Raw genomic sequence first — 24,185 nt, forward strand, 5'->3', positions numbered from 1 at the left:
ATAATCAAAAGAAGCCCAAAAGTGAACAACAGATTTACCCTAAAAAAAACAGTCTGGCCTCTTATCTAAATCTGTTTCCACAAATGTTTTGAACAGCCAGACTGTGTTGCTAGTTGGTACCTCAGTGATCCATCTGGGTTAACTCTTTTGATAGCTAAGGCCCACTTTTTCCCTAAGTCTGAATCCATTGGAAACCTGCAAGAAAAGTTCAGTCACTGAGTCAGAAATGTATAAATCTGTATTACTATTACAGCATGTTGATAACAGCCCTGCAGCATCATGCATGTCAACATGTGTTCTATTAATGAAGCCCCTTCAACCTTAAAATAAAAAAAATTAAAATACTTACCTGTGAAATGATACACCTTCCTCCTTCATGGACTCATTTATCTGATTTTGGCAGTTGAAACCCGCACAATGAACTGGTATTATGCTAAAAATGTGTTCAAATGCATTCACTGCAGCAGTGACTCGACCTCACCAAGATGGCGGTGCTCTCCTCCCATGAGGAATCACGTGATGTCTCCTCTAGTGATATAACTCATTGGGAGCCACTGTCTGCTTTTCTCTGACCTTTTTTTGTGTTTTTCCTTTTAAATAAAGTTTTTTTTTTTTAAAAAAAAAGCCTCACCTTGTTGTGGAGCAAACTGCACCACCGACCCGCTCCGGGCTTTCTGCGGGTCACAAACGATCCTCGGGTGTTCAGGAGGGAAACGGATCCGGGGATCCGGTACCGGTTCGGCTGCTGTCCGAAAGGAGCTGCGGAAACCGAGGAGACTAAGGTTTGGATTTCCGGTTCCGGTCCCTTTCCGATGAGGCGTCAAGATTCTGTCCAATTTGACTTATCAGAACCAAATGTTCCAGCAGAATTTTAGAGGTTCTGATGTTTTAGGCGGAACAGCATTTAAAGAAACTTGAGCAGATTCCGGGTTGCCAGATTTGAACCAGGAACCCACAAACAGGAGAGAGTCGATCAGAGCCCCAGACCGATGAAAAGGATGTTTTAGAGTTTCTAACATCCTTTCTTCTCTGATGGACTGAAGAGTAAAACTGCATTTCTGAGCATTTAGTCACATCGTTACATCAAACGCTGCATTTAAAGGTTCAATATCAGCCAAAATCGACTTGTTTTTAAACGTGTTTTATAACGTTTATTCCTCACAAAAACAACCAACCATGTTTGATGCACACAAAGTGAGGAACCGCCCCATCATGAAGAGTCTGCTCTGCCAGCCCCGCCCCCAGCTTCACAGACAGACCTTATGAACATCAATCTTTGTAATTTTGTATCATCTAGAATTGCTAAACAAAGTGTTGTGTCTGGTGTTGGGATGTCAGTGCCACAATCTGGCAAAGGTTTCATGTTTTTGGGTCACGTAGTTTGGGAGCTATTGAAAAAACTGTCCAGAATTCATTTGTGAATTGCTGTAATCGTTATATAAAAATTCATATAAAATGTGTGTGTGTGGTGTATGTTGGAGCCATGATTGATACTTTATCCCACAATGGGGAAATTCTTCTCTGCACTTTGACCCGTCCCCTGGGGGGGGGGGGGGGGGGGGCGTATATTTGTAATCATAAGGTCACATGGTTTGGAAGTTATTTAAAAAAGAAAAAACAATCTTTACTTCAAACTTTTTTTCTTATAAAATATTAAGCATCCGATTGCAAAATAAATACTATTTAGACAACATGAAATGTTTATAGTATTTTATTTTCCAAAGCATTTAGTCCTGGGTTTGATCTAAAATCTTCTCCATCTCATGCCCTTGGTAATTTGTTGACGGTCCCTAAGAGACCTCACTGGAGATCCACTGAATGTCAAATATCCAACCTAAGGCTAACTTCTCCATAGTGTGGAACTTTAGACTTTAGTTCTAATTGTTTTTTTTATATATTTTCTAAACTATGACGAGAGCTTTTAAAATCATTTCAATAAAAAAAAAAAAAAAAACTCAACAGAAAACTGTAGAAAACTCAGCTGAAGGTTCCAGATGTTTTTCAGGTGAGATAAACAGAAGAGAATCATGGGAAATTTACCTGAAACGGATTTAATCACCCGCACAGTCATCTTTATTGAGACCCGACAATCCAACGGCCCCCTGACCTCTGACCCCACCCATCCATAGGACTACTGGGGTAGTATGGGAGCAGAACCTGAAGGTCCCGGCAGACAGATGGTCTGGAGGTCCGGTTCCGGGCTCCTGGTCACGTGACGTGGTTTCCTCTGCAGACATGGCGGTGCAGCTGTGGTGCCTGTCGTTCAGGCAGCCGTACGGCGGTCTGGTCCTGGACGGCGTGAAGACGGTGGAGAGCCGCTGGCAGCCCCTTCTGGCCCCCCTGCAGAACCAGACCGTGGCGGTCCACATTGCTCATCGTGACTGGCAGGGGGAGGAGTGGAGGGCGGTCCTGAGCGGCGAGCTGGGGATGAACGCCGTCCAGATCGGCGCTCTGCTGGACTCTGGGGAGAGGATGGGCCGCGGCGTGGTGGCAGGTGGGAAACGCCGGCATGAGCGTTCTTCTAGCCTTGGACCTGGAAGCCTCACCTGTGCTTTTCGTTTCCAGGGTTAGTGGATGTGGGAGTGACTTGGCTCTGCCCCGCCTCCCTGGAGGAGGAGGAGCTTCAGGATCTGCAGCGAGCGGCCATCTTGGTTGGTCTACAGGGGAAACACCTGACTCGCCTGTCGAACCCTCGATGGCTGCAGGAGCCAATGAGCTGCCGGGGACAGCGCCACCTGTGGACTGTGGAAGTCCCCGCCCACCTGTTACCATGACAACAAAGGAACATTATCAGACGGGTCAGAAGGGTGTCCCAACAGCCCCTCCACATGGAGAAAGCCGGGGCGGGAATCATACCTCCAACCTTCCAACCAGAGGTTGACCACTCCACCCCTGCAGCACAGAGACGTGTCCTCAGATGGGTTAAACATTTCCCATGAGTCTTTGCAGCTAGGCTATTGAGAACAGAAAGGTCTGGAAACGGCGCCGTCTGCTGGTGAGACCAACTTTATTCACCCAAACAAGGAAAAACACCCGTGGACCCCCCCCCCCCCCCCCACACCACCACACAGGCCAAACATCAAACAGCTGATCCAACAAAAATGGAGGGGGGGGCAGAACTCTGTAAGAACAAACTCAAACATTCTTCAAATACTAACACCCCCCAGCAGGTAAACCCAGCCCCCCCCCCCAGTTAGGCTCAGTCACACGGGCTCACATGGAGGCGGGCATGTAGTGAGAGGGGGGGGCAGTAATGTAACCAACCATGTGGGCGGGGTTAGAGACAGAACAGTACACCCGTGGGGCGTGGTTTGTGGGGGGAAAGGCACCCCAGTGGCTAGAGGGGGGCAGGCAGGGGTGGTAGGAAGAGTGATTGGTCAGGTGTGGGGGGTGGGAATGTGCAGCATGGGGTAGATGGGGGGCAGCTGTAAGGTAGGCTGCTGGAGGGGGGGGCTCATAGGACAGGTGCAACAGGGAGGTGGAAGGGGGGGGCATTGAATCTGGATAGAGGAGAGCAGAAGACGCCCCGGAGCCTGGAGGTGTGGGGCTGACGGAGGAGGCGGGGACTTCCATGGAGGGGGCGGGCCCTAGAAAGGGGGAGGGGACAAACAGGTTAGACCTCCAGCAGCAAAAGTTTCCTCAACCTGTGGCGGCTGACGCCGTCCCGCCCCATGAGCACAAACACGCCCGCCGTATCAGTCACCTGATGAACCCACTAACCAGCTGCAGCATCAACCCCCCCCCCATACACACACACCTGTCAGCGGCTGCTGTAGCTCCAGCTACAACAAGGCTAGCTTAGAAAAGTTAGCTTAAAGGTTCAGTCATTCACCCCCCAAACTAGTCCCACAGAGGCAGCAGCTTTCGGGGGGGGGGGGCACTTTACTGACCACTGCCATGTCCGTCCAGCTGTCCGTCCGCCAACCTTGGGGGCTCGCTGTAGGGGTGGGGGTGTTGGGGGCCGCGGCTGCTCTCAGCGAATGATACGGGAGATGCTACAAGACGAGAAAGGTGGGGGGTGTCAGAGGGACACTTTGTCAAAAACAGACAATTGCCCCCCTGGTAGCCTTACCGTGCAAGGGGGGCTCCTGACTCAAGTAGGAGCCACAATGCTGGTAGATGTAGGGGCTGTCTGGCACCGTGGGGGGGTACAGCTGCTGCTGCCAGCAGCTCTGATGATACCACTGCAGACAGGACAGGAGTTAGGGGGCGTGGTTACACCTGTATGTGGGAGGGGCTAGGAGCCCTACCTGGACGCCCAGGTTGAAGTAGTACTGGAGAACCCTGCAGTCTGCGGAACAAAGACGGCGTTAGAACCCCCACCACCAAGAATTGCTGACCACCGTGTGAACTCTGACCTCGGGGTAGATCGCTGCCGCTAGGGTCGTAAGAGTATGGGGGCGGAGCTACCACAGCACACACGGGCTCCCCCAAGTCATTGACCAACCAGGGAGACGTGGGCATCGCCATGGCAACTACAGGGCAGGATGAGAGGAATGAAAAAGTCTCAACAACAGTCTGTGCGGTGTGTGTGTGTGTGTGTGTGCGCGTGCGTGCGTGCGTGTGTGTGTGTGTGTGTGTGTGTGTGTGTGTGGGGGCATTGCCATCCTGCTCTACAGACCCCCCAGTTACCATCGCTCCTTCACACTCTTCACCTCATCCACACCCACGTGCGCATGGGACCGTGCACGGTTACCTGAGCGCGTCTGCACATGTGAGGTGGGGGGGAAGTGACCGGTTGCAGGCACCCGTGAGGAGGGGGAGGAGGGGGGAGAAGAAGAAGATGAGGGGGAGGAGCAAATGGCCAACGGCTTCATCGCCTGAAACACACAAATGCACACGCGTACACACACAAACACACACACACACACAGCAACACGCCATCAGTGGACGGCGTTCAAACAGCCGAGCCAAACGGTCGAGTCAGAATTGAACCTGCGGATTGTAGCTGAAGTTCAGGTCCAGTCTGGTTGGAGAGTCGGCTCCGCCCCTTTCCTGCTCGTCCTGTCATGAACAAGACGTCACAGATTAACATCTGACACCTGGGATAGACCACGCCCCTCTCCTGCCCATCGTCATGTGCCGCGCCCCGCAGACGCCCTCCTTCCAAGAGTCAGACTTGGTGTTGAAAATCTTAAACTTGATTTTTCCTCGTTTATTCTGAATTTGTTCTGGTCGACCTCAGATTGCAGCGTTTGAATTGAGTTCACATCAAATCAGATTCACATGGCGGGGGGGGCGGGGCTTCCAGTTTCAATGCACAGACGCAGTCGGAGTTCCTGCGGTCGCCTTCAATCCTGGGATTTAAACCTGTTCCTTGTTCCATACAAATAAATCTACCGAAAGATTTATAGAAATAAAAACCTGAACCGCCTTCTGTCATCCTTCAGCCAATCAGCAGCTTCCAACAGGAGCTCCGTGAAGAAAATCCAACCTTTTCCTTTAGACCAGGGGTCGGGAACCTATGGCTCGCGGGCCATATATGGCTCTTTTGATGGTCACATGTGGCTCGCAGACAAATCTTTAATTATACTTTTTTTTCATTAGACCAGTCCTTCTGGGGCGCGATGCGATGCCAGAGGTCACTTTACTATTATCTATTATTTCACAGAGTTTGTAGCAGCCGGAAACCTGTGAATTGCTGTGCCCAAAACTGCGCTCCCGTCTCTGAGGAAGAGTGCGCAGTTGCGGGGACGGGATGTGTGAGGAAGAAACCAGAGGGTGGGGGGGTGAGGGGTCCAGCAGCAGGTGAACCGCGCAGGGATAAAAATGTAAAACCCGCTGCCCGTCACTCACTGCAGTGTGTGAGTGTGTGTTTGGCTCCATGTCTGTCTCACATCTACAGAACATTCAGACTACGATCACGTTTAAAGTCTCAACGCCTGCATGAAGCAGAAACTCACCACGTATCAACCAGACTAGACCATCAGCAAAACTACCACGAGAAATACTCATCATTTATTAGCAACAGCATAACAATGTTATTGAAAAGAATCCACAGACTTATTGTACTTTAAAAATGTTGAAATTACATCAAATGCACACATTCATTTGTATATTTAGTTTTAAACATATCGTTGCTTACTGACTTGGACTGGGTGGCTGTTTGGGTCGCCTTAAAAGTTCTGGAGTTCATTAATCGCATCTAGCAGAGATCTGATTGGCTCTCAGTTCTGTCGCTCAGCCTGTTGTCAGGTAGTTTGGACCAATGGGGTTCAGCTATGGGCCGAATAAGGGAAATGGGAGGGCTGGAGCGGGAGGGGGGAAAATAAAGTTGGGAGAAGCGCTCGCTCTCTTCTCGGCGGGAGAGATTCAGGAGTTGCTGAATTAATTGTACGGCGTTTGTTGCGGTCTGCAGTAATCGGAATAAAGAACTTTAAAAGAGGTTAAGTCTCCGTGCCTCAGTGTGGGGAAGGGACGCTACATTATTGTATGGCTCTTTGGAAATTACATTTCAAAATATGTGGCATTTATGGCTCTCTCGGCCAAAAAGGTTCCCGACCCCTGATTTAGCGGACATGAAGAACTCAGATTGATGGCGTGTTCACACGCGTCCGTTGTCCCACGGCTCCGGCAGTCGAAGCGTTCAGAAACTTCAAGCTTTTACACGTTTGTGTTTGACACTGAAAGAACAAAACCTTGAAATCTATTTTTAAAGTCGTCTGACGTTTAGTTTCAGAGAAACAGAGAAACAGCTGGGTTGTGTCTGAATTCCCACCCTAACCCCTAAAAAAAAATAGATATTGCAGCAACATGTAGTGCTCTGGATTTTAAAGCAGTTCAGTCACAATGATCAATACTTTATTTGAAACGGCGGATATGGCATCATCGGATTAAAATGAACTTTAAGTGGCGATCATTTCTGAGTCCGCTGTCTTCTGAAGATAAAACATTGACGTTTAAGAAAATTTGACTTTTTTTGTCAAAAATTCTTCCGACGCAATGCATTGTGGTCTATATTCACTGATCTAGAGCGCATCGATGCTCGTGAGATTTTGCAGAGACTTTTGCGTTATAGAGGAGTTAGGGAAGACATTTGGAAACAATTCTGGATTCAGAGGAAAACAGGAAGAGGAAACACGGACAGAGGGAGGAAACAGGGAAACGAGGGAAGAGGTACAAACGTTACCTGTGTGGGGGCGGGGTCTCCAGTGCTGTAAACACCTGATGTCTGATAGCTCTGGTCTGGAACAGACGGACGTCAGTGACCTCATGTTTCCGTTAACCACGGCTGCTGCGAGGCGCCATACTCACCCTCAGACGGGTACAGGAACTCCTCTGTGTAATCAGCTGAAACACGCCACACGTGTCGTTACATGTCTCTACAGCGGACGCCACACGTGTCGTTACATGTCTCTACAGCCGACGCCACACGTGACAGTACATGTCTCTACAGCCGACGCCACACGGGTCGTCACATGTCTCTACAGCCGACGCCACACGGGTCGTCACATGTCTCTACAGCCGACGCCACACGGGTCGTCACATGTCTCTACAGCCGACGCCACACGGGTCGTCACATGTCTCTACAGCGGACGCCACACGTGACATTACATGTCTCTACAGCCGACGCCACACGGGTCGTCACATGTCTCTACAGCGGACGCCACACGGGTCGTCACATGTCTCTACAGCGGACGCCACACGTGTCGTTACATGTCTCTACAGCGGACGCCACACGGGTCGTTACATGTCTCTACAGCCGACGCCACACGTGACAGTACATGTCTCTACAGCCGACGCCACACGGGTCGTCACATGTCTCTACAGCCGACGCCACACGGGTCGTCACATGTCTCTACAACCGACGCCACACGGGTCGTCACATGTCTCTACAGCCGACGCCACACGGGTCGTCACATGTCTCTACAGCCGACGCCACACGGGTCGTCACGTCTCTACAGCCGACGCCACACGGGTCGTCACATGTCTCTACAGCGGACGCCACACGTGTCGTTACACGTCTCTACAGCCGACGCCACACATGACATTACATGTCTCTACAGCCGACGCCACACGTGACAGTACATGTCTCTACAGCCGACGCCACACGGGTCGTCACATGTCTCTACAGCCGACGCCACACGGGTCGTCACATGTCTCTACAGCCGACGCCACACGGGTCGTCACATGTCTCTACAGCCGACGCCACACGGGTCGTCACATGTCTCTACAGCCGAAGCCACACGGGTCGTCACATGTCTCTACAGCGGACGCCACACGTGTCGTCACATGTCTCTACAGCCGACGCCACATGGGTCGTCACATGTCTCTACAGCCGACGCCACACGGGTCGTCACATGTCTCTACAGCCGACGCCACACGGGTCGTCACATGTCTCTACAGCCGACGCCACACGGGTCGTCACATGTCTCTACAGCGGACGCCACACGGGTCGTCACATGTCTCTACAGCCGACGCCACACGGGTCGTCACATGTCTCTACAGCGGACGCCACACGTGTCGTTACATGTCTCTACAGCGGACGCCACACGTGTCGTTACATGTCTCTACAGCCGACGCCACACGTGACAGTACATGTCTCTACAGCCGACGCCACACGGGTCGTCACATGTCTCTACAGCCGACGCCACACGGGTCGTCACATGTCTCTACAGCCGACGCCACACGGGTCGTCACATGTCTCTACAGCCGACGCCACACGGGTCGTCACATGTATCTACAGCGGACGCCACACGTGACATTACATGTCTCTACACGCGACACCACACGGGTCGTCACATGTCTCTACAGCCGATGCCACACGGGTCGTCACGTCTCTACAGCCGACGCCACACGGGTCGTCACATGTCTCTACAGCGGACGCCACACGTGTCGTTACACGTATCTACAGCCGACGCCACACATGACATTACATGTCTCTACAGCCGACGCCACACGTGACAGTACATGTCTCTACAGCCGACGCCACACGGGTCGTCACATGTCTCTACAGCCGACGCCACACGGGTCGTCACATGTCTCTACAGCCGACGCCACACGGGTCGTCACATGTCTCTACAGCCGACGCCACACGGGTCGTCACATGTCACTACAGCGGACGCCACATGTGACATTACATGTCTCTACAGCAGACGTCACACGTGTCGTTACATGTCTCTACAGCGGACGCCACACGTGACATTACATGTCTCTACAGCGGACGCCACACGGGTCGTTACATGTCTCTACAGCGGACGCCACACGGGTCGTCACATGTCTCTACAGCGGACGCCACACATGACATTACATGTCTCTACAGCCGACGCCACACGGGTCGTCACGTCTCTACAGCCGACGCCACACGGGTCGTCACATGTCTCGACAGCGGACGCCACACGGGTCGTTACATGTCTCTACAGCGGACGCCACACGGGTCGTCACGTCTCTACAGCCGACGCCACACGGGTCGTCACATGTCTCTACAGCGGACGCCACACATGACATTACATGTCTCTACAGCCGACGCCACACGGGTCGTCACGTCTCTACAGCCGACGCCACACGGGTCGTCACATGTCTCTACAGCGGACACCACACATGACATTACATGTCTCTACAGCCGACGCCACACGGGTCGTCACATGTCTCTACAGCCGACGCCACACGGGTCGTCACATGTCTCTACAGCCGATGCCACACGGGTCGTCACATGTCTCTACAGCGGACGCCACACGTGACATTACATGTCTCTACAGGCGACACCACACGGGTCGTCACATGTCTCTACAGCCGACGCCACACGGGTCGTCACATGTCTCTACAGGCGACACCACACGGGTCGTCACGTCTCTACAGCCGACGCCACACAGATTCGTCACATGTCTCTACAGCGGACGCCACACGTGACATTACATGTCTCTACAGGCGACACCACACGGGTCGTCACATGTCTCTACAGCCGACGCCACACGTGACATTACATGTCTCTACAGCCGACGCCACACGTGACAGTACACGTCTCTACAGCCGACGCCACACGTGACATTACACGTCTCTACAGCCGACGCCACACGTGACACTACATGTCTCTACAGGCGACACCACACAGGTCGTCACATGTCTCTACAGCGGACGCCACACATGACATTACATGTCTCTACAGCCGACGCCACACGGGTCGTCACGTCTCTACAGCCGACGCCACACGGGTCGTCACGTGTCTCTACAGCGGACGCCACACATGACATTACATGTCTCTACAGCCGACGCCACACGGGTCGTCACATGTCTCTACAGCCGACGCCACACGGGTCGTCACATGTCTCTACAGCCGATGCCACACGGGTCGTCACATGTCTCTACAGCGGACGCCACACGTGACATTACATGTCTCTACAGGCGACACCACACGGGTCGTCACATGTCTCTACAGCCGACGCCACACGGGTCGTCACATGTCTCTACAGACGACACCACACGGGTCGTCACGTCTCTACAGCCGACGCCACACGGGTCGTCACATGTCTCTACAGCGGACGCCACACGTGACATTACATGTCTCTACAGGCGACACCACACGGGTCGTCACATGTCTCTACAGCCGACGCCACACGTGACATTACACGTCTCTACAGCCGACGCCACACGTGACAGTACACGTCTCTACAGCCGACGCCACACGTGACATTACAGGTCTCTACAGCCGACGCCACACGTGACACTACATGTCTCTACAGGCGACACCACACAGGTCGTCACATGTCACTACAGCGGACGCCACACGTGTCGTTACACGTCTCTACAGACGACGCCACACGTGACATTACACGTCTCTACAGCCGACGCCACACGTGACATTACATGTCTCTACAGCCGACGCCACACGTGACATTACATGTCTCTACAGCCGACGCCACACGTGACATTACATGTCTCTACAGCCCACGCCACACGGGTCGTCACATGTCTCTACAGCCGATGCCACACGGGTCGTCACGTCTCTACAGCCGACGCCACACGTGACATTACATGTCTCTACAGCCGACGCCACACGTGACATTACATGTCTCTACAGCCGACGCCACACGTGACATTACATGTCTCTACAGCCGACGCCACACGTGACATTACATGTCTCTACAGCCCACGCCACACGGGTCGTCACATGTCTCTACAGCCGACGTCACACGGGTCGTCACATGTCTCTACAGCCGACGCCACACAGGTCGTCACATGTCTCTACAGCGGACGCTCCACGTGACATTACATGTCTCTACAGGCGACACCACACGGGTCGTCACATGTCTCTACAGCCGACGCCACACGGGTCGTCACATGTCACTACAGCGGACGCCACACGTGACATTACATGTCTCTACAGCCCACGCCACACGGGTCGTCACATGTCTCTACAGCCGACGTCACACGGGTCGTCACATGTCTCTACAGCCGACGCCACACAGGTCGTCACATGTCTCTACAGCGGACGCTCCACGTGACATTACATGTCTCTACAGGCGACACCACACGGGTCGTCACATGTCTCTACAGCCGACGCCACACGGGTCGTTACATGTCTCTACAGCGGACGCCACACGTGACATTACATGTCTCTACAGCGGACGCCACACGTGTCGTCACATGTCTCTACAGCCGACGCCACACGGGTCGTCACATGTCACTACAGCGGACGCCACATGTGACATTACATGTCTCTACAGCCGACGCCACACGTGACATTACATGTCTCTACAGCCGACGCCACACGTGACATTACATGTCTCTACAGCCCACGCCACACGGGTCGTCACATGTCTTTACAGCCGATGCCACAAGGGTCGTCACGTCTCTACAGCCGACGCCACACGTGACATTACATGTCTCTACAGCCGACGCCACACGTGACATTACATGTCTCTACAGCCGACGCCACACGTGACATTACATGTCTCTACAGCCGACGCCACACGTGACATTACATGTCTCTACAGCCCACGCCACACGGGTCGTCACATGTCTCTACAGCCGACGTCACACGGGTCGTCACATGTCTCTACAGCCGACGCCACACAGGTCGTCACATGTCTCTACAGCGGACGCTCCACGTGACATTACATGTCTCTACAGGCGACACCACACGGGTCGTCACATGTCTCTACAGCCGACGCCACACGGGTCGTCACATGTCTCTACAGCCGACGCCACACGGGTCGTCACATGTCACTACAGCGGACGCCACATGTGACATTACATGTCTCTACAGCAGACGTCACACGTGTCGTTACATGTCTCTACAGCGGACGCCACACGTGACATTACATGTCTCTACAGCGGACGCCACACGGGTCGTTACATGTCTCTACAGCGGACGCCACACGTGACATTACATGTCTCTACAGCCGACGCCACACGGGTCGTCACATGTCTCTACAGCCGACGCCACACGGGTCGTCACATGTCACTACAGCGGACGCCACATGTGACATTACATGTCTCTACAGCGGACGCCACATGTGACAGTACATGTCTCTACAGCGGACGCCACACGGGTCGTTACATGTCTCTACAGCGGACGCCACACGTGACATTACATGTCTCTACAGCCGACACCACACGGGTCCTCACATGTCTCTACAGCGGACGCCACACGGGTCGTCACATGTCTCTACAGCGGACGCCACACGTGACATTACATGTCTCTACAGCCGACACCACACGGGTCGTCACATGTCTCTACAGCCGACGCCACACGGGTCGTCACATGTCTCTACAGCAGACGCCACACGGGTCGTTACACGGGTCGTTACATGTCACTACAGCGGACGCCACACGTGACATTACATGTCTCTACAGCGGACGCCACACGTGACATTACACGTCTCTACAGCGGACGCCACACGGATCGTTACATGTCTCTACAGCGGACGCCACACGTGACATTACATGTCTCTACAGCCGATACCACACGGGTCGTCACATGTCTCTACAGCCGACGCCACACGGGTCGTCACATGTCTCTACAGCCGACGCCACACGGGTCGTCACATGTCACTACAGCGGACGCCACACGTGACATTACATGTCTCTACAGCGGACGCCACACGTGACATTACATGTCTCTACAGCGGACGCCACACGTGACATTACATGTCTCTACAGCCGACGCCACACGTGACATTACATGTCTCTACAGCAGACGCCACACGTGACATTACATGTCTCTACAGCGGACGCCACACGGGTCGTTACATGTCTCTACAGCGGACGCCACACGTGACATTACATGTCTCTACAGCCGACACCACACGGGTCGTCACATGTCTCTACAGCCGACGCCACACGGGTCGTCACATGTCTCTACAGCCGACGCCACACGGGTCGTCACATGTCACTACAGCGGACGCCACATGTGACGTTACATGTCTCTACAGCAGACGTCACACGTGTCGTTACATGTCTCTACAGCAGACGTCACACGTGTCGTTACATGTCTCTACAGCGGACGCCACACGTGACATTACATGTCTCTACAGCGGACGCAACACGGGTCGTTACATGTCTCTACAGCCGACGCCACACGGGTCGTCACATGTCACTACAGCGGACGCCACATGTGACATTACATGTCTCTACAGCAGACGTCACACGTGTCGTTACATGTCTCTACAGCAGACGTCACACGTGTCGTTACAATTCTCTACAGCGGACGCCACACGTGACATTACATGTCTCTACAGCGGACGCCACAGGGGTCGTTACATGTCTCTACAGCCGACGCCACACGGGTCGTTACACGTCTCTACAGCGGACGCCACACGGGTCGTCACATGTCTCTACAGCCGACGCCACACGGGTCGTCACATGTCACTACAGCGGACGCCACACGTGTCGTTACACGTCTCTACAGCGGACGCCACACGGGTCGTCACATGTCTCTACAGCGGACGCCACACGGGTCGTCACATGTCTCTACAGCGGACGCCACACGGGTCGTTACATGTCATTACAGCGGACGCCACACGGGTCGTTACATGTCATTACAGCGGACGCCACACGGGTCGTCACATGTCTCTACAGCGGACGCCACACGGGTCGTCACATGTCTCTACAGCCGACGCCACACGGGTCGTTACACGTCTCTACAGCCGACGCCACACGTGACATTACATGTCTCTACAGCGGACGCCACACGTGACATTACATGTCTCTACAGCGGACGCCACACGGGTCGTTACATGTCTCTACAGCGGACGCCACACGTGACATTACATGTCTCTACAGCCGACGCCACACGGGTCGTCACATGTCTCTACAGCCGACGCCACACGGGTCGTCACATGTCTCTACAGCAGACGTCACACGTGTCGTTACATGTCTCTACAGCAGACGTCACACGTGTCGTTACATGTCTCTACAGCGGACGCCACACGTGACATTACATGTCTCTACAGCCGACGCCACACGGGTCGTCACATGTCTCTACAGCGGACGCCACACGTGACATTACATGTCTCTACAGCGGACGCCACACGGGTCGTCACATGTCTCTACAGCGGACGTCACACGGGTCGTCACATGTCTCTACAGCCGACGCCACACGGGTCGTTACATGTCTCTACAGCGGACGCCACACGTGTCGTTACACGTCTCTACAGCGGACGCCACACGGGTCGTCACATGTCTCTACAGCGGACGCCACACGGGTCGTCACATGTCTCTACAGCCGACGCCACACGGGTCGTCACATGTCTCTACAGCCGACGCCACACGGGTCGTTACATGTCATTACAGCGGACGCCACACGGGTCGTCACATGTCTCTACAGCGGACGCCACACGGGTCGTCACATGTCTCTACAGCAGACGCCACACGGGTCGTTACACGTCTCTACAGCGGACGCCACACGGGTCGTTACATGTCACTACAGCGGACGCCACACGTGACATTACACGTCTCTACAGCGGACGTCACACGTGACGCTGGCATTCATGCCCAAACCCTCACCCTGGTCCTCCATTGTGCTGGTGTCCTCCTGGTCGTCCTCCGAGGAGCAGACGGGGGTGTTTCCTGGTGCAGGTGCAGGTGGGGGGATCCCTGCCGTCCTCTGAAGTCTGTAGGAACCAGAGGGGGGGGCTATGCTGGAAGGAGGAACCACAGCGGCGCCCTGAGAGGGAGGGGACCGTCATCTCAGAATCCATGCAGAAGGAACCCGTAATAGTTCTGGGCTCTAGCCCCACTGTGCTCCTCACCGCCAGCGGGGGCAGGACGGCCTCCGCGTCGTCCAGCTGGTAGTACGCCATGGCCGTTTCCAGGTCCGCATGCTCCTCCACCGCCTCTGCTGAAAACCCAAATTGACCATCCTTGTTCAGAACCGCCGCCAGCTGGCGCCGGCTGCGCCTGGAAACAGGAAACAGGGTTTAAGCCATACAAGAAGTGATCTAACAATGGGGAGTGGTCCCTGCTGTACTGATGGCCCCTCCCTGAAAAAAACAACAACCTGCTGATGGTCTTTCCCAGAAAAGTTAAATATTTCAAAGCAACTTTCAAAACCATCAGCAGAGTTTGGGATCAGCTGAGGCTCCGCTGTCCGTGGTCCTGAAGCCAGCAGACGGCGGGGAATTGATGGCGGGGCCGCGGCGGCCACTCGGGCGGGCGGGGGCTGTGTTGGCTGATATCACTCACCTGGACCTGAAGGGGTAGTTCTCGTAGTCGTGGTAGAACCGCCGGCCCGTTTGGTAATAGGTCAGCTGTGGACCCATCAGGTGACGGTTCAGGAATCGAGAGGAGCTTCTGGCGGGAACCAGGTCACACAGAGACACCGTCAGTTTGCATCAATGTGGGGGGAGAAGTGACAGTGGGGGCTTCAGGCCCACCTTGAAGATCCATATCTCGGTGGTCTGACGGTGGGGGCAGGATGATGTTGGGGGGCATATGGGTTGTAGGTCAAGGCTCCAGGTGACAGTGGTGGGGGTGGGCGTGCTTGCCCTACAGGCTGAAAGCGGGGGGGCAACACAGAAGAAGCAGGGCCCCCATAAGAGGAGGGGGGTGGCATGAACAACTCCGCCCCCTTCACCACGTTGTTTCCCCGGGACTTTCTGAAGTAGCGGTGGCGGTGGTGGCGTTGACCACGGGAGTCTAGATCTGAGGAGCACAAACGGGGGCAGGTTATGGTGGAGGTGGTGGTGGGGGGTCTGAAACTGAGTAGGAAGCAGACCTACCAAGGTCTTTCCTGGAGGGGGCAGCCACATTCCAGGCAGGAACTGGATTGACTGGTTTCAGATCAGTCAGGGGAACCAAGTGTCTGCATGAAAGATCCATTTGTCAAAGGCTGGACCAACTGGTTCTGGTTCAGTCCAAGTGGGCGGCGGCATATTACTTCTCTCCCAGCTCCTCGATGAAGACCGTGACGGCCGCGGCGTGCGTTCCCACCTCCTGGATAAAGGCGTTGTAGAACTTCCCCTTTGGCTCCAAACGCACCTGAAGAGGAAGAGGAATCTGGAGGAAGTCTGTCTACAGACTCCAGGACAGGAAGTGAGGCGGTCTCACCTGACACTTGTCTCCCAGGAAGTACTGCCTCCCGGCAAACACCATGTAGTCCGTCTTCTGCATCTCTGTGAGTCGACAGTTTCCAGATTAACACAGACCTGCAGCTGGAACCAACAGAACATCCATGCTGTGTTCATCTGTGTACCTCAAACAGGAACCCTGTTTGTTTCTAGAACCACCAGAACTTTGTTCTGGACGTGTGGCGTCCGCTATAACATCTAACTAATCAGATCGATCTTAGGCAAACTGTCAATCAAATCGGCCTGTAGGGTTAGACGAATCAATCTTGGAAAATACAATCTGGCTTGAGGTACACCAGGTTTATGCAATGTAAGGTAAAAGTGACCAATCACAGCGGAAAACTACAGTGAGCTCCCAGTGCATGCTGGGAGGTGGTCCAGTCACATGACTGAGGTTCTGGTCCGTTCTAACCTTTACAGGTGTCCTGCCACACGTCAAATTCCAGATTCCTGTAGACGTCGCCATCGAGAGCCTTCATGACTTTGTAGGGCAGCGAGAGTCTGTAGGAGGGCGGGGCTTCTCCAGGAGGCTGCGTTTCGACAGGAAGAGTCAGCGGATGTGACATCACACAGCCTGTGGGTGCGTCTGTTGTTTTCCTCCAAATTTTATTTATGAGTATTGAAAAATTTATAAAACTGTACATTTAAATTCAGTTTTGGACCCATAACTTCTCTATTCTCAACTATTCTTTTCTTTTCTTTCAATAACAGAACTTAGTATCTAACAAGACACAAAACAGGGAACAGCGGATGCATTATTAGGGAGGGAGGGAAGTAAAAAATAAAATAAAACCTTCATCTTGGTTATCAATATAAGCCAGACATATTTATTACCTCCAATAGTAAATGATTAACATAGAACAGCCATTGTGACCTTATCTTCCAAAATGTAGGCATCTCTATCCAAAGTGAGTAGGTTAGTCTTTCCATCTGAAAGATTTCATTTACAACGTCTATCCAATTGTCCAAGCAGGGTACGGGGGGGGGGGGCAGTGTCTAGTCACTGCTTTTTTACCAGCAGTTATTAATATTCTGAATACATTTTCGTTGGTAGGTGGGAGTTGTGTCTTGTGGTTGGTTTCTACTTCTGCCTCCAGCACTTGTTTTTATCTCCATTGCCGTGTTTCTTTTGTTTGGTTGTAATAAAAAACTTCAAACATTTCCATCTAAATTCTCTCCATGCTGTGAATTTGTACATTTCCACACTGATACACAGCAATCTCTCCATTCTTCGTCTGTCGTAGTTGTGTTGCTTTCTTTCTCCCATTTACTTTATATATATTGAGTTGAGGTCATTTTTTACTCATAAATCCCTTGTAAAGTCTAGATATCAAACCCTTTTTTACATTTTCCTTTGCATGCTGTTGATATTTCACCAAGCACTGGTTCCTGTGTATCCATGGTGTGGAGGACCTCTTTGTTAATGTAGTTGTAAATATCTGTAAAAATCATTTTTCCCTAAGTTATAATTATCCTTAAGTGTTTGGAAATCTTTCATTATTCCCTTGTTGAGTAAAGAGTAATGTGTTTAACCCTTGCACTGTCCAGTGGTGACATCTATTGTCTAACTGCTTGGGCTTGAAATCATGGTCGTATGCGCATCATCTTACAATTTTGAAGTTATTGTGTAGTCTGTGTTCCTCCTTTATTTGGGACCAGATTTTCAGTTGTGTCACTATCCATAGTTTTCCCCTGTGTCTTTGTTTCCCATGAGCGCCTGTAGTGGAGAGTCTGAGACTTAAAGTAATTCAATGCCTTTCCATTTGAGATTTAATTTGGTACGTAGTGGGTTGGTGGATCATAATTTAAAGTCAGTATTTGGGTTTTCCCCATGTTTAACTTCTATCCTGCGTGGTATCCAAATGTATTTAAACATTCAAATAATCTGGGCAATGATTCATTTGGTTCACTTGTGTAAATTATTACATCACGCGTCTCCGTTTTTACCTTCATCACCTCCTCGGAGCACGGCTTCTCCTCACCTGCTCCGCCAGCCTCCTCCCTGCAAGAGAAAGGCTGAAGAAGAGTCTGCGGGGGAGGAGCTACAAGCGTGTGCTGCTGCACGTACCTGTGTCCACGGTCATCAGGTGTGTCATAGCTGGGGTCGGCGTCGCTGCACACAGAAGGGCTGTTTCTATAGCGACGACTTCCTACCTTGAAAGCCTCCATGGCCTGAAAAAGCTCCGCCTCTTCCAAGCCAAACACCTGCGTGTACAGCAGCTCATACAACAGAGCTACACACACACACACACACACACACACACACACACACCTGAGCAGGTGAGTTTCCACACACTGCAGCGCTGCATGACGAGGACACTCACACTGGCAGAGTGCAGCTGAGGCGGGGTAACTTCTCGGGTAAACTATGTCGTAGTGACCATTGATGGAGCAGCACAGCATCACCTGACCACACAGTGGGTTAGCAGCCAATCACAGCACAGTGTGAGGCATCATGTGACCAGAGTGCCTCCTCACCTTTTCCATGTAGTTGTCCTCTGAGATGATTGTGGCCGGTTTCCCGGGGTAACGGTAGATTACAAAACAGCGCCTGGGTGATTGGCAGCAGTTGGGTTACCATGGCAACCTTGGCCAGTCCTGCCATTGAGATTTTTATGACTTACCTGTACAGGTGGGAGAGGGCCTTGATCTCCACCTGCCCCACCGTTTCCTAGAGAGATGCACAGAATGTGAGACGGCAGGAACGAGGCCCGAGCAGCCCAACAGGTGGGGGCGGAGCTCACCTTTGGGTCCTCTAGGCGCTCCAGGTACTTTTCAAAGGAGCCTTCAACAAACTGCCACAGACGGGGGAGGGGGGGTGAGAATGTTAAATTCAGCTTTATTGTCAAATATGCTGCATCCATCAGACATACAGCACAGATGAAATTGCTTTCCTCTCACCCCACGGTGCAAGCAGCATATAAAATAATAAATAAACGACTTAAAAAAATAGATAAGACAGTAATAGTAGGAGGAATAACAGTAGTCTAAACCAGTGTTTTTCAACCAGTGTGCCGCGGCACACTAGTGTGCCGTGAGAGATGGTCAAGTGTGCCGTGGAAAATTGCCCTCAATAACTGATCTAAAAACATTTCCCATCTCCAGGATTTCAGCTCTCTGTTCAGCCAAACAGGCCCTGATAAAACACTGAGGAGTTGGGAATATAAAAGATCGTAAAATACTTTTTCTTTGCGTTTATTTTATTTTATTAAAGACATTTTGATGAGAATGACCGTACCACGATTCAGCTGCAGCTCCGGCTGTGTTTGGGAAAAGTCCCGTCGCTTTAACTGTCTCCACCAATCATTCTTGAGGGGCTTAATCACATGTCATCAGTCTGACCAATCAGAAGTGGTTCAAGTCTTCACTTCCTTGTCCCGATTTAGCTCGTAAAGTCGCTCAGTTCTAACAAAAATAGCAGCTAAAGCTCGTCTTTTGCGCTGTTGCTTTCCACAGAATCCGGTATCAGACCGTGGAACAAGTGAACAAAACAAGGAAGCTCCGAAAAGCGATCTCCGCCGGCCGTTTTATGCACTACATCTCCCATGATGCATTGGGTTGTGAGAGTGACAGTGCATAATGAGATCTGTTGTTAAACGTCTTGAAACCAACGAACACACAAACTATTTTTAAATCTTCTAACTTAACTTTTATTGAATCTTTTAGAAAAAAACAGCTGCAGTTTCCAGCTTTTTCTGCAACAATTATCTCAAAAATGCATGTGAGACTGTGGGGGGGCTGTAGATCAATACATACTATGAGTCTCTCCTTTTTTTTTAATTTTTGGATGCTGGTGTGCCGCGGGATTATTTTTAAGGTTAAAGTGTGCCGTGGCTCAGAAAAGGTTGAAAAACACTGGTCTAAACAGTGCTAAAGAGCAGTGGCAGGTTAAAGTGGCGTCAGTGCTGAGGACAGGAAGTGGATGAGTCAGTGATGGCAGTCTTTGGTGATGATGATGTTCTGAACTGGTGTGAAAGTTTTCAGTGTGAGCTTGTAGGATGGAGTGGAGGGGCCAGTGGGGGGAGGGCAGGGAGGGAGTGGAGGGTCCTTATTGCCCGATGGAGGAAACTGTCCTCGAGTCTGCTGGTTCTGGCCTGCAGACTTGCAGCCCCCTCCCTGATGCAGCAGGTGTCGGTGCTGCGGGACAAACGGCCGGACTCACCGGTTCAAAGCTGCTCCTGTTGGCCCTCATGAAGTTGGCACAGTCCAGTCGGATCTTCTGATGGTAGTTCTGCGAGAAATACAGCTGCACACGCATGTGCGCACGTACGTGCATGGCTCACGAGTCAGTATCAGTAAATTCATTCCATTTTAAAGTTTAAAGCAACTTAAAAAATATTCAAAACAAAATGCAATCTATGTACGCTGATGTTTGCGTCATTCACAGACCTTTATTATGAATCACACGCATTAACATAGTGATGCCCGCAGGCCGAGGACGGGAGCTCAGCGCCGACGACCAGATGCTCACGTGAGCCTCGAGCCACGCCCCCTCTGTGGCGCAGGCCCGACTATGACCTCAGATCAGATCAGCTGATAACGAGGATTAATAAAGTTGATCTTTTCAAATGTTAATGCATGTGATTCATAAAGGTGCTCAATAGCTGTGAGGACAGTGATGCTATCGTCACCAAAGGTTCTGACTCATGACCCGGTTGTCCTGCTGACGGTGGCGCCGTCTCCCTGCATGTCTGCATTCACAGCATGAAGATCATTTCTCATTCAAATGCAGGAAGAACAGACTTTCTGTGTTCGTGCAGAAGGATTGACATACGTTTCTCAGAAGAGTGATGGAAGCAGATGTAACTTTACCAAGTCCTCTGAGTCCTGCAATCTGATTGGTTGACTCCCCCCTACTCTAGTTCCATTATCGGACACAGATCAGTTTTGACTCAGGTTTCTAACATGAATGTGTCAGAAATCAGAGCGCAGTTGTAGCGCACGTGTGACTCACGCAGCAGCACGTGAGCAGTTGGAATCCCAGATTGGAGGTCGGAACTCTGAGCGGACTCATGGGAGTTTGTCAGTTCACAGCAGAAGATTTTTACACACTGATGCAGAGTTTTGCTGTGTACGTTCTCACATTCTATGTTACAATTCTCACATCAAATCTACAGGTGCATCCTTCTTGGGACACATTTACCCTCATATTCCTCCCCCACCGGCTCACCTGCTCGGACACGGCCCGGAACAAACTGGACGCGTCTCGCGCCACCATCTTCCGGTAGAGTCCCAGACTGGACAGGTACTCGTCCATGTTCACGAAGTACCTCTTCAGGCCTTTCTGCATGCCGCCGCGCGCTCCTGCTGCTGCTGCTGCACCCTCCGAGCTCGAGGCGCAACGCCGCCAGGTGAGTCCAATGAGCTTAATGAGCGCGCGAGGCGGGAGGCCTTCGCGGACCCCGCCGGGGTCGTAAATGTCGGTTTTACAGGGAAAGAGGCGCGTTCATGTCCGCGTTTGAAAATGGAGAAAGACAGTTCAGCTGAAGACGCCTTTCTGAGAGTTTTTATTCTAATAGTTGTGAATCAGACAAAAAATGCTTAAGAGCTTCTAAAGTGTGATGCAGACTATATGCTGGGCGGGGCCACAGGCTCCGCCCCCTTCTGGTTCAGACAAATAGATCCATGATCGTTTTCCTGGTCTGAGCTGGAATCTGGATCAGAACCGGATGGATGGATGGATGGATCTGTTGTTGCTGCTGATTACTGCTAATGTTAGGTGTGTGTGTGTGGGGGGGGGCAGTAAGCTAGAGGGAGAGAGTGTACACAGATGGATGATGGGATATCAGCAGAGGCTTACTTCCGTGCCAACAGTCCCGCCCACAACTCAGAGGTGAATTTCTGATGAACTCCTGCAGAAACTATGTCTTAAGGCCCGTTCACACCGGGACGAATTTCGCCGGCGATTTTCGCCGACGTTTAACGCTTCGTGACTAAACAAAGGGCACCAATGAGAGTGTGCACACCGACGCGAAAAAACGCCACGCGTCAAAGTGTCAAAATCTATTCGACCAATGAGAACGGCGCTTTTGCACACCTGTCTGGAGCTTCTGAAGTTACAGTAAAACACAACTTGGGGGCGCTCAAACACAAAACTGCCTTTCTGAGCACACATACCAGCGAAGAAGATAGACGCCAAGTAGCGTCTACACTGCCGCGGAGAAATAATGACGGACATTCTAAAATATCCCCGAACCAAGTACCAGTTGGAGCTACTGGTGCCTGAAATATTCATGTTTTCTTTGTTTGATTCTGACAAGCGTGTGAATACTTGCTCTCTTCTTCTGAGTGAAAAGCGACTTTAAGAAGCGTAAAGTTGCGCAGCGCCACCTTGTGTACAGGAGTATTTCTGTTTTACATTAAGCACCATCTAATGTCAGGGAATGAAATTGCATGTTCACTCGGCTCATCGTCAGCGAAAATCTCCTGGGTGTGAACACAAAAAACATGGCGAAAAACGCTGGCGAATAACGCCTGGCGAATATTCGTCCCAGTGTGTACGGGCCTTTAGAGAACCACAGGGGATTTTGGCTAAAAACGGCATCATCCTCATTAAAAGACCACCGGGAACGCTTTGGGAACGGGTCAGAGGGTGATTGGGATGCGACTTTTAGGCGTCACGGCTGGATTTTTGCTTTGCTGTGACGTGCACGTACGTGTGCACATCAACAGATCCTCGGAGTGGGACTTTAAAAACTGTAGAAAAACCTGACAGATGGCCCCGCCCCTCCTAAGGGTTCTCTCTAACATTTCCAGAACCTTCAGACCTTCAGAGACGTGTTCATCTGGAGGGTCAGACGGCTGCAGGACTTGATCTCTGGACTCAGAAGAGGTTCTGCTGCTGGAGTTCTGACTGGAACCACACCGGTCCTGTCCGCTGTCTGTGACCCGGGCTTTCCAGCAGATCTACTTTGAGTCTCTTCATGGTCCAGCACCAAAGTCCATCTCTGACGCGTTGGTCCCACATGGACCGGATCAGGAGTACCCCTTCTGTGGGGCCCACGGATTCCCGAATAAACACTATTTTCAGTTGCAGATGCAGATAAAATCTGGATCTTCTTGAAAATGTCAGACAAACTTCTGAGATTTTCAAGTTCTTTGAGGTTCTAGAGAAAATGGACACCAGCAGAAGTGGTTTCTGGTGTAAAACTAGACTTCAGCGAATGCTCACGTGTTTTTCTACGAGTTCTCACACAGGAGTCAGGAGTTTTACTGCCGGTCTGTTTAACAAACGCCATAAATGATCCTCAGATCCAAATCACTTAGGCGTGACCGACAGCGACACCTGGTGTGACAGAAACCCAGCAAAGCCCTGAGGTCTTCAAGAAGCGTGGACGATCTGCCGGGGACCGCCCCAGAGACAACCACGCCCACTTCAGCAACATCGACCTATGAAGCGAGTCTTTGGACTGTGGGAGGAGGTCCGCACACGCAGAGAACAGAGAATCTGAATGCTAACCACTACACCACAGCACAGCCTCCCTCTTTGCTGCATTTGTTTAAAATACTGAAGTCTAACGGAACCACAAGAGGCCCAACCCGGTTCTGTCAGGAGGTTCATCCGACTCAAATCTGTGCCAGATTTAGCAAATAAGATGGAAACGTTCTTTGAGGAGAGGCGGGATCAGGATGACCCGTAAGAGCAGCAGCACACTTTCTAAACGCTGAAATCTGAAG

At 51.8% G+C, this 24,185-nt stretch overlaps 2 protein-coding genes and 1 long non-coding RNA gene across 4 annotated transcripts; 2 read left to right on the forward strand and 1 right to left on the reverse strand.

Annotated features, from left to right (window-relative positions):
• The first annotated feature begins 461 nt into the window (after positions 1-461).
• On the forward strand, positions 462-3,168 carry LOC101160041 (uncharacterized protein CXorf40 homolog). Its single transcript, XM_023953511.1, has 3 exons — positions 462-782; positions 2,234-2,494; positions 2,566-3,168. Exons 2-3 carry the CDS (start codon positions 2,236-2,238, stop codon positions 2,772-2,774), a joined length of 468 nt encoding a protein of 155 aa, XP_023809279.1. The 5' UTR covers positions 462-782; positions 2,234-2,235; the 3' UTR covers positions 2,775-3,168.
• On the reverse strand, positions 3,166-21,932 carry LOC101163552 (putative bifunctional UDP-N-acetylglucosamine transferase and deubiquitinase ALG13). 2 transcript variants are annotated; one of them, XM_023953507.1, is made up of 25 exons: positions 21,679-21,847; positions 20,671-20,754; positions 19,253-19,303; positions 19,133-19,179; positions 18,987-19,059; positions 18,833-18,914; positions 18,577-18,742; positions 18,456-18,510; positions 16,921-17,038; positions 16,489-16,553; positions 16,319-16,419; positions 16,161-16,243; positions 15,816-16,083; positions 15,625-15,732; positions 15,192-15,339; positions 14,947-15,106; positions 7,255-7,290; positions 7,130-7,185; positions 4,936-5,004; positions 4,697-4,820; positions 4,359-4,475; positions 4,251-4,291; positions 4,073-4,184; positions 3,891-3,995; positions 3,166-3,587 (listed from the first exon to the last, which is right to left on the reverse strand). In XM_023953507.1, exons 1-25 carry the CDS (start codon positions 21,796-21,798, stop codon positions 3,214-3,216), a joined length of 2,763 nt encoding a protein of 920 aa, XP_023809275.1. In that variant the 5' UTR covers positions 21,799-21,847; the 3' UTR covers positions 3,166-3,213. The 2 variants fall into 2 exon arrangements, with proteins under 2 accessions (XP_023809275.1, XP_023809277.1); XM_023953509.1 differs by lacking the exon at positions 7,255-7,290 and having other exon boundaries at positions 21,679-21,932.
• On the forward strand, positions 21,747-23,930 carry LOC110014631. Its single transcript, XR_002289617.1, has 2 exons — positions 21,747-21,859; positions 23,265-23,930. It is a non-coding gene; the product is annotated as an uncharacterized LOC110014631 (long non-coding RNA).
• Positions 23,931-24,185: the final 255 nt, after the last annotated feature.

Source organism: Oryzias latipes, chromosome 1 (genome assembly GCF_002234675.1).
Source record: "Oryzias latipes chromosome 1, ASM223467v1".
Taxonomy (NCBI): Eukaryota; Metazoa; Chordata; class Actinopteri; order Beloniformes; family Adrianichthyidae; genus Oryzias; species Oryzias latipes.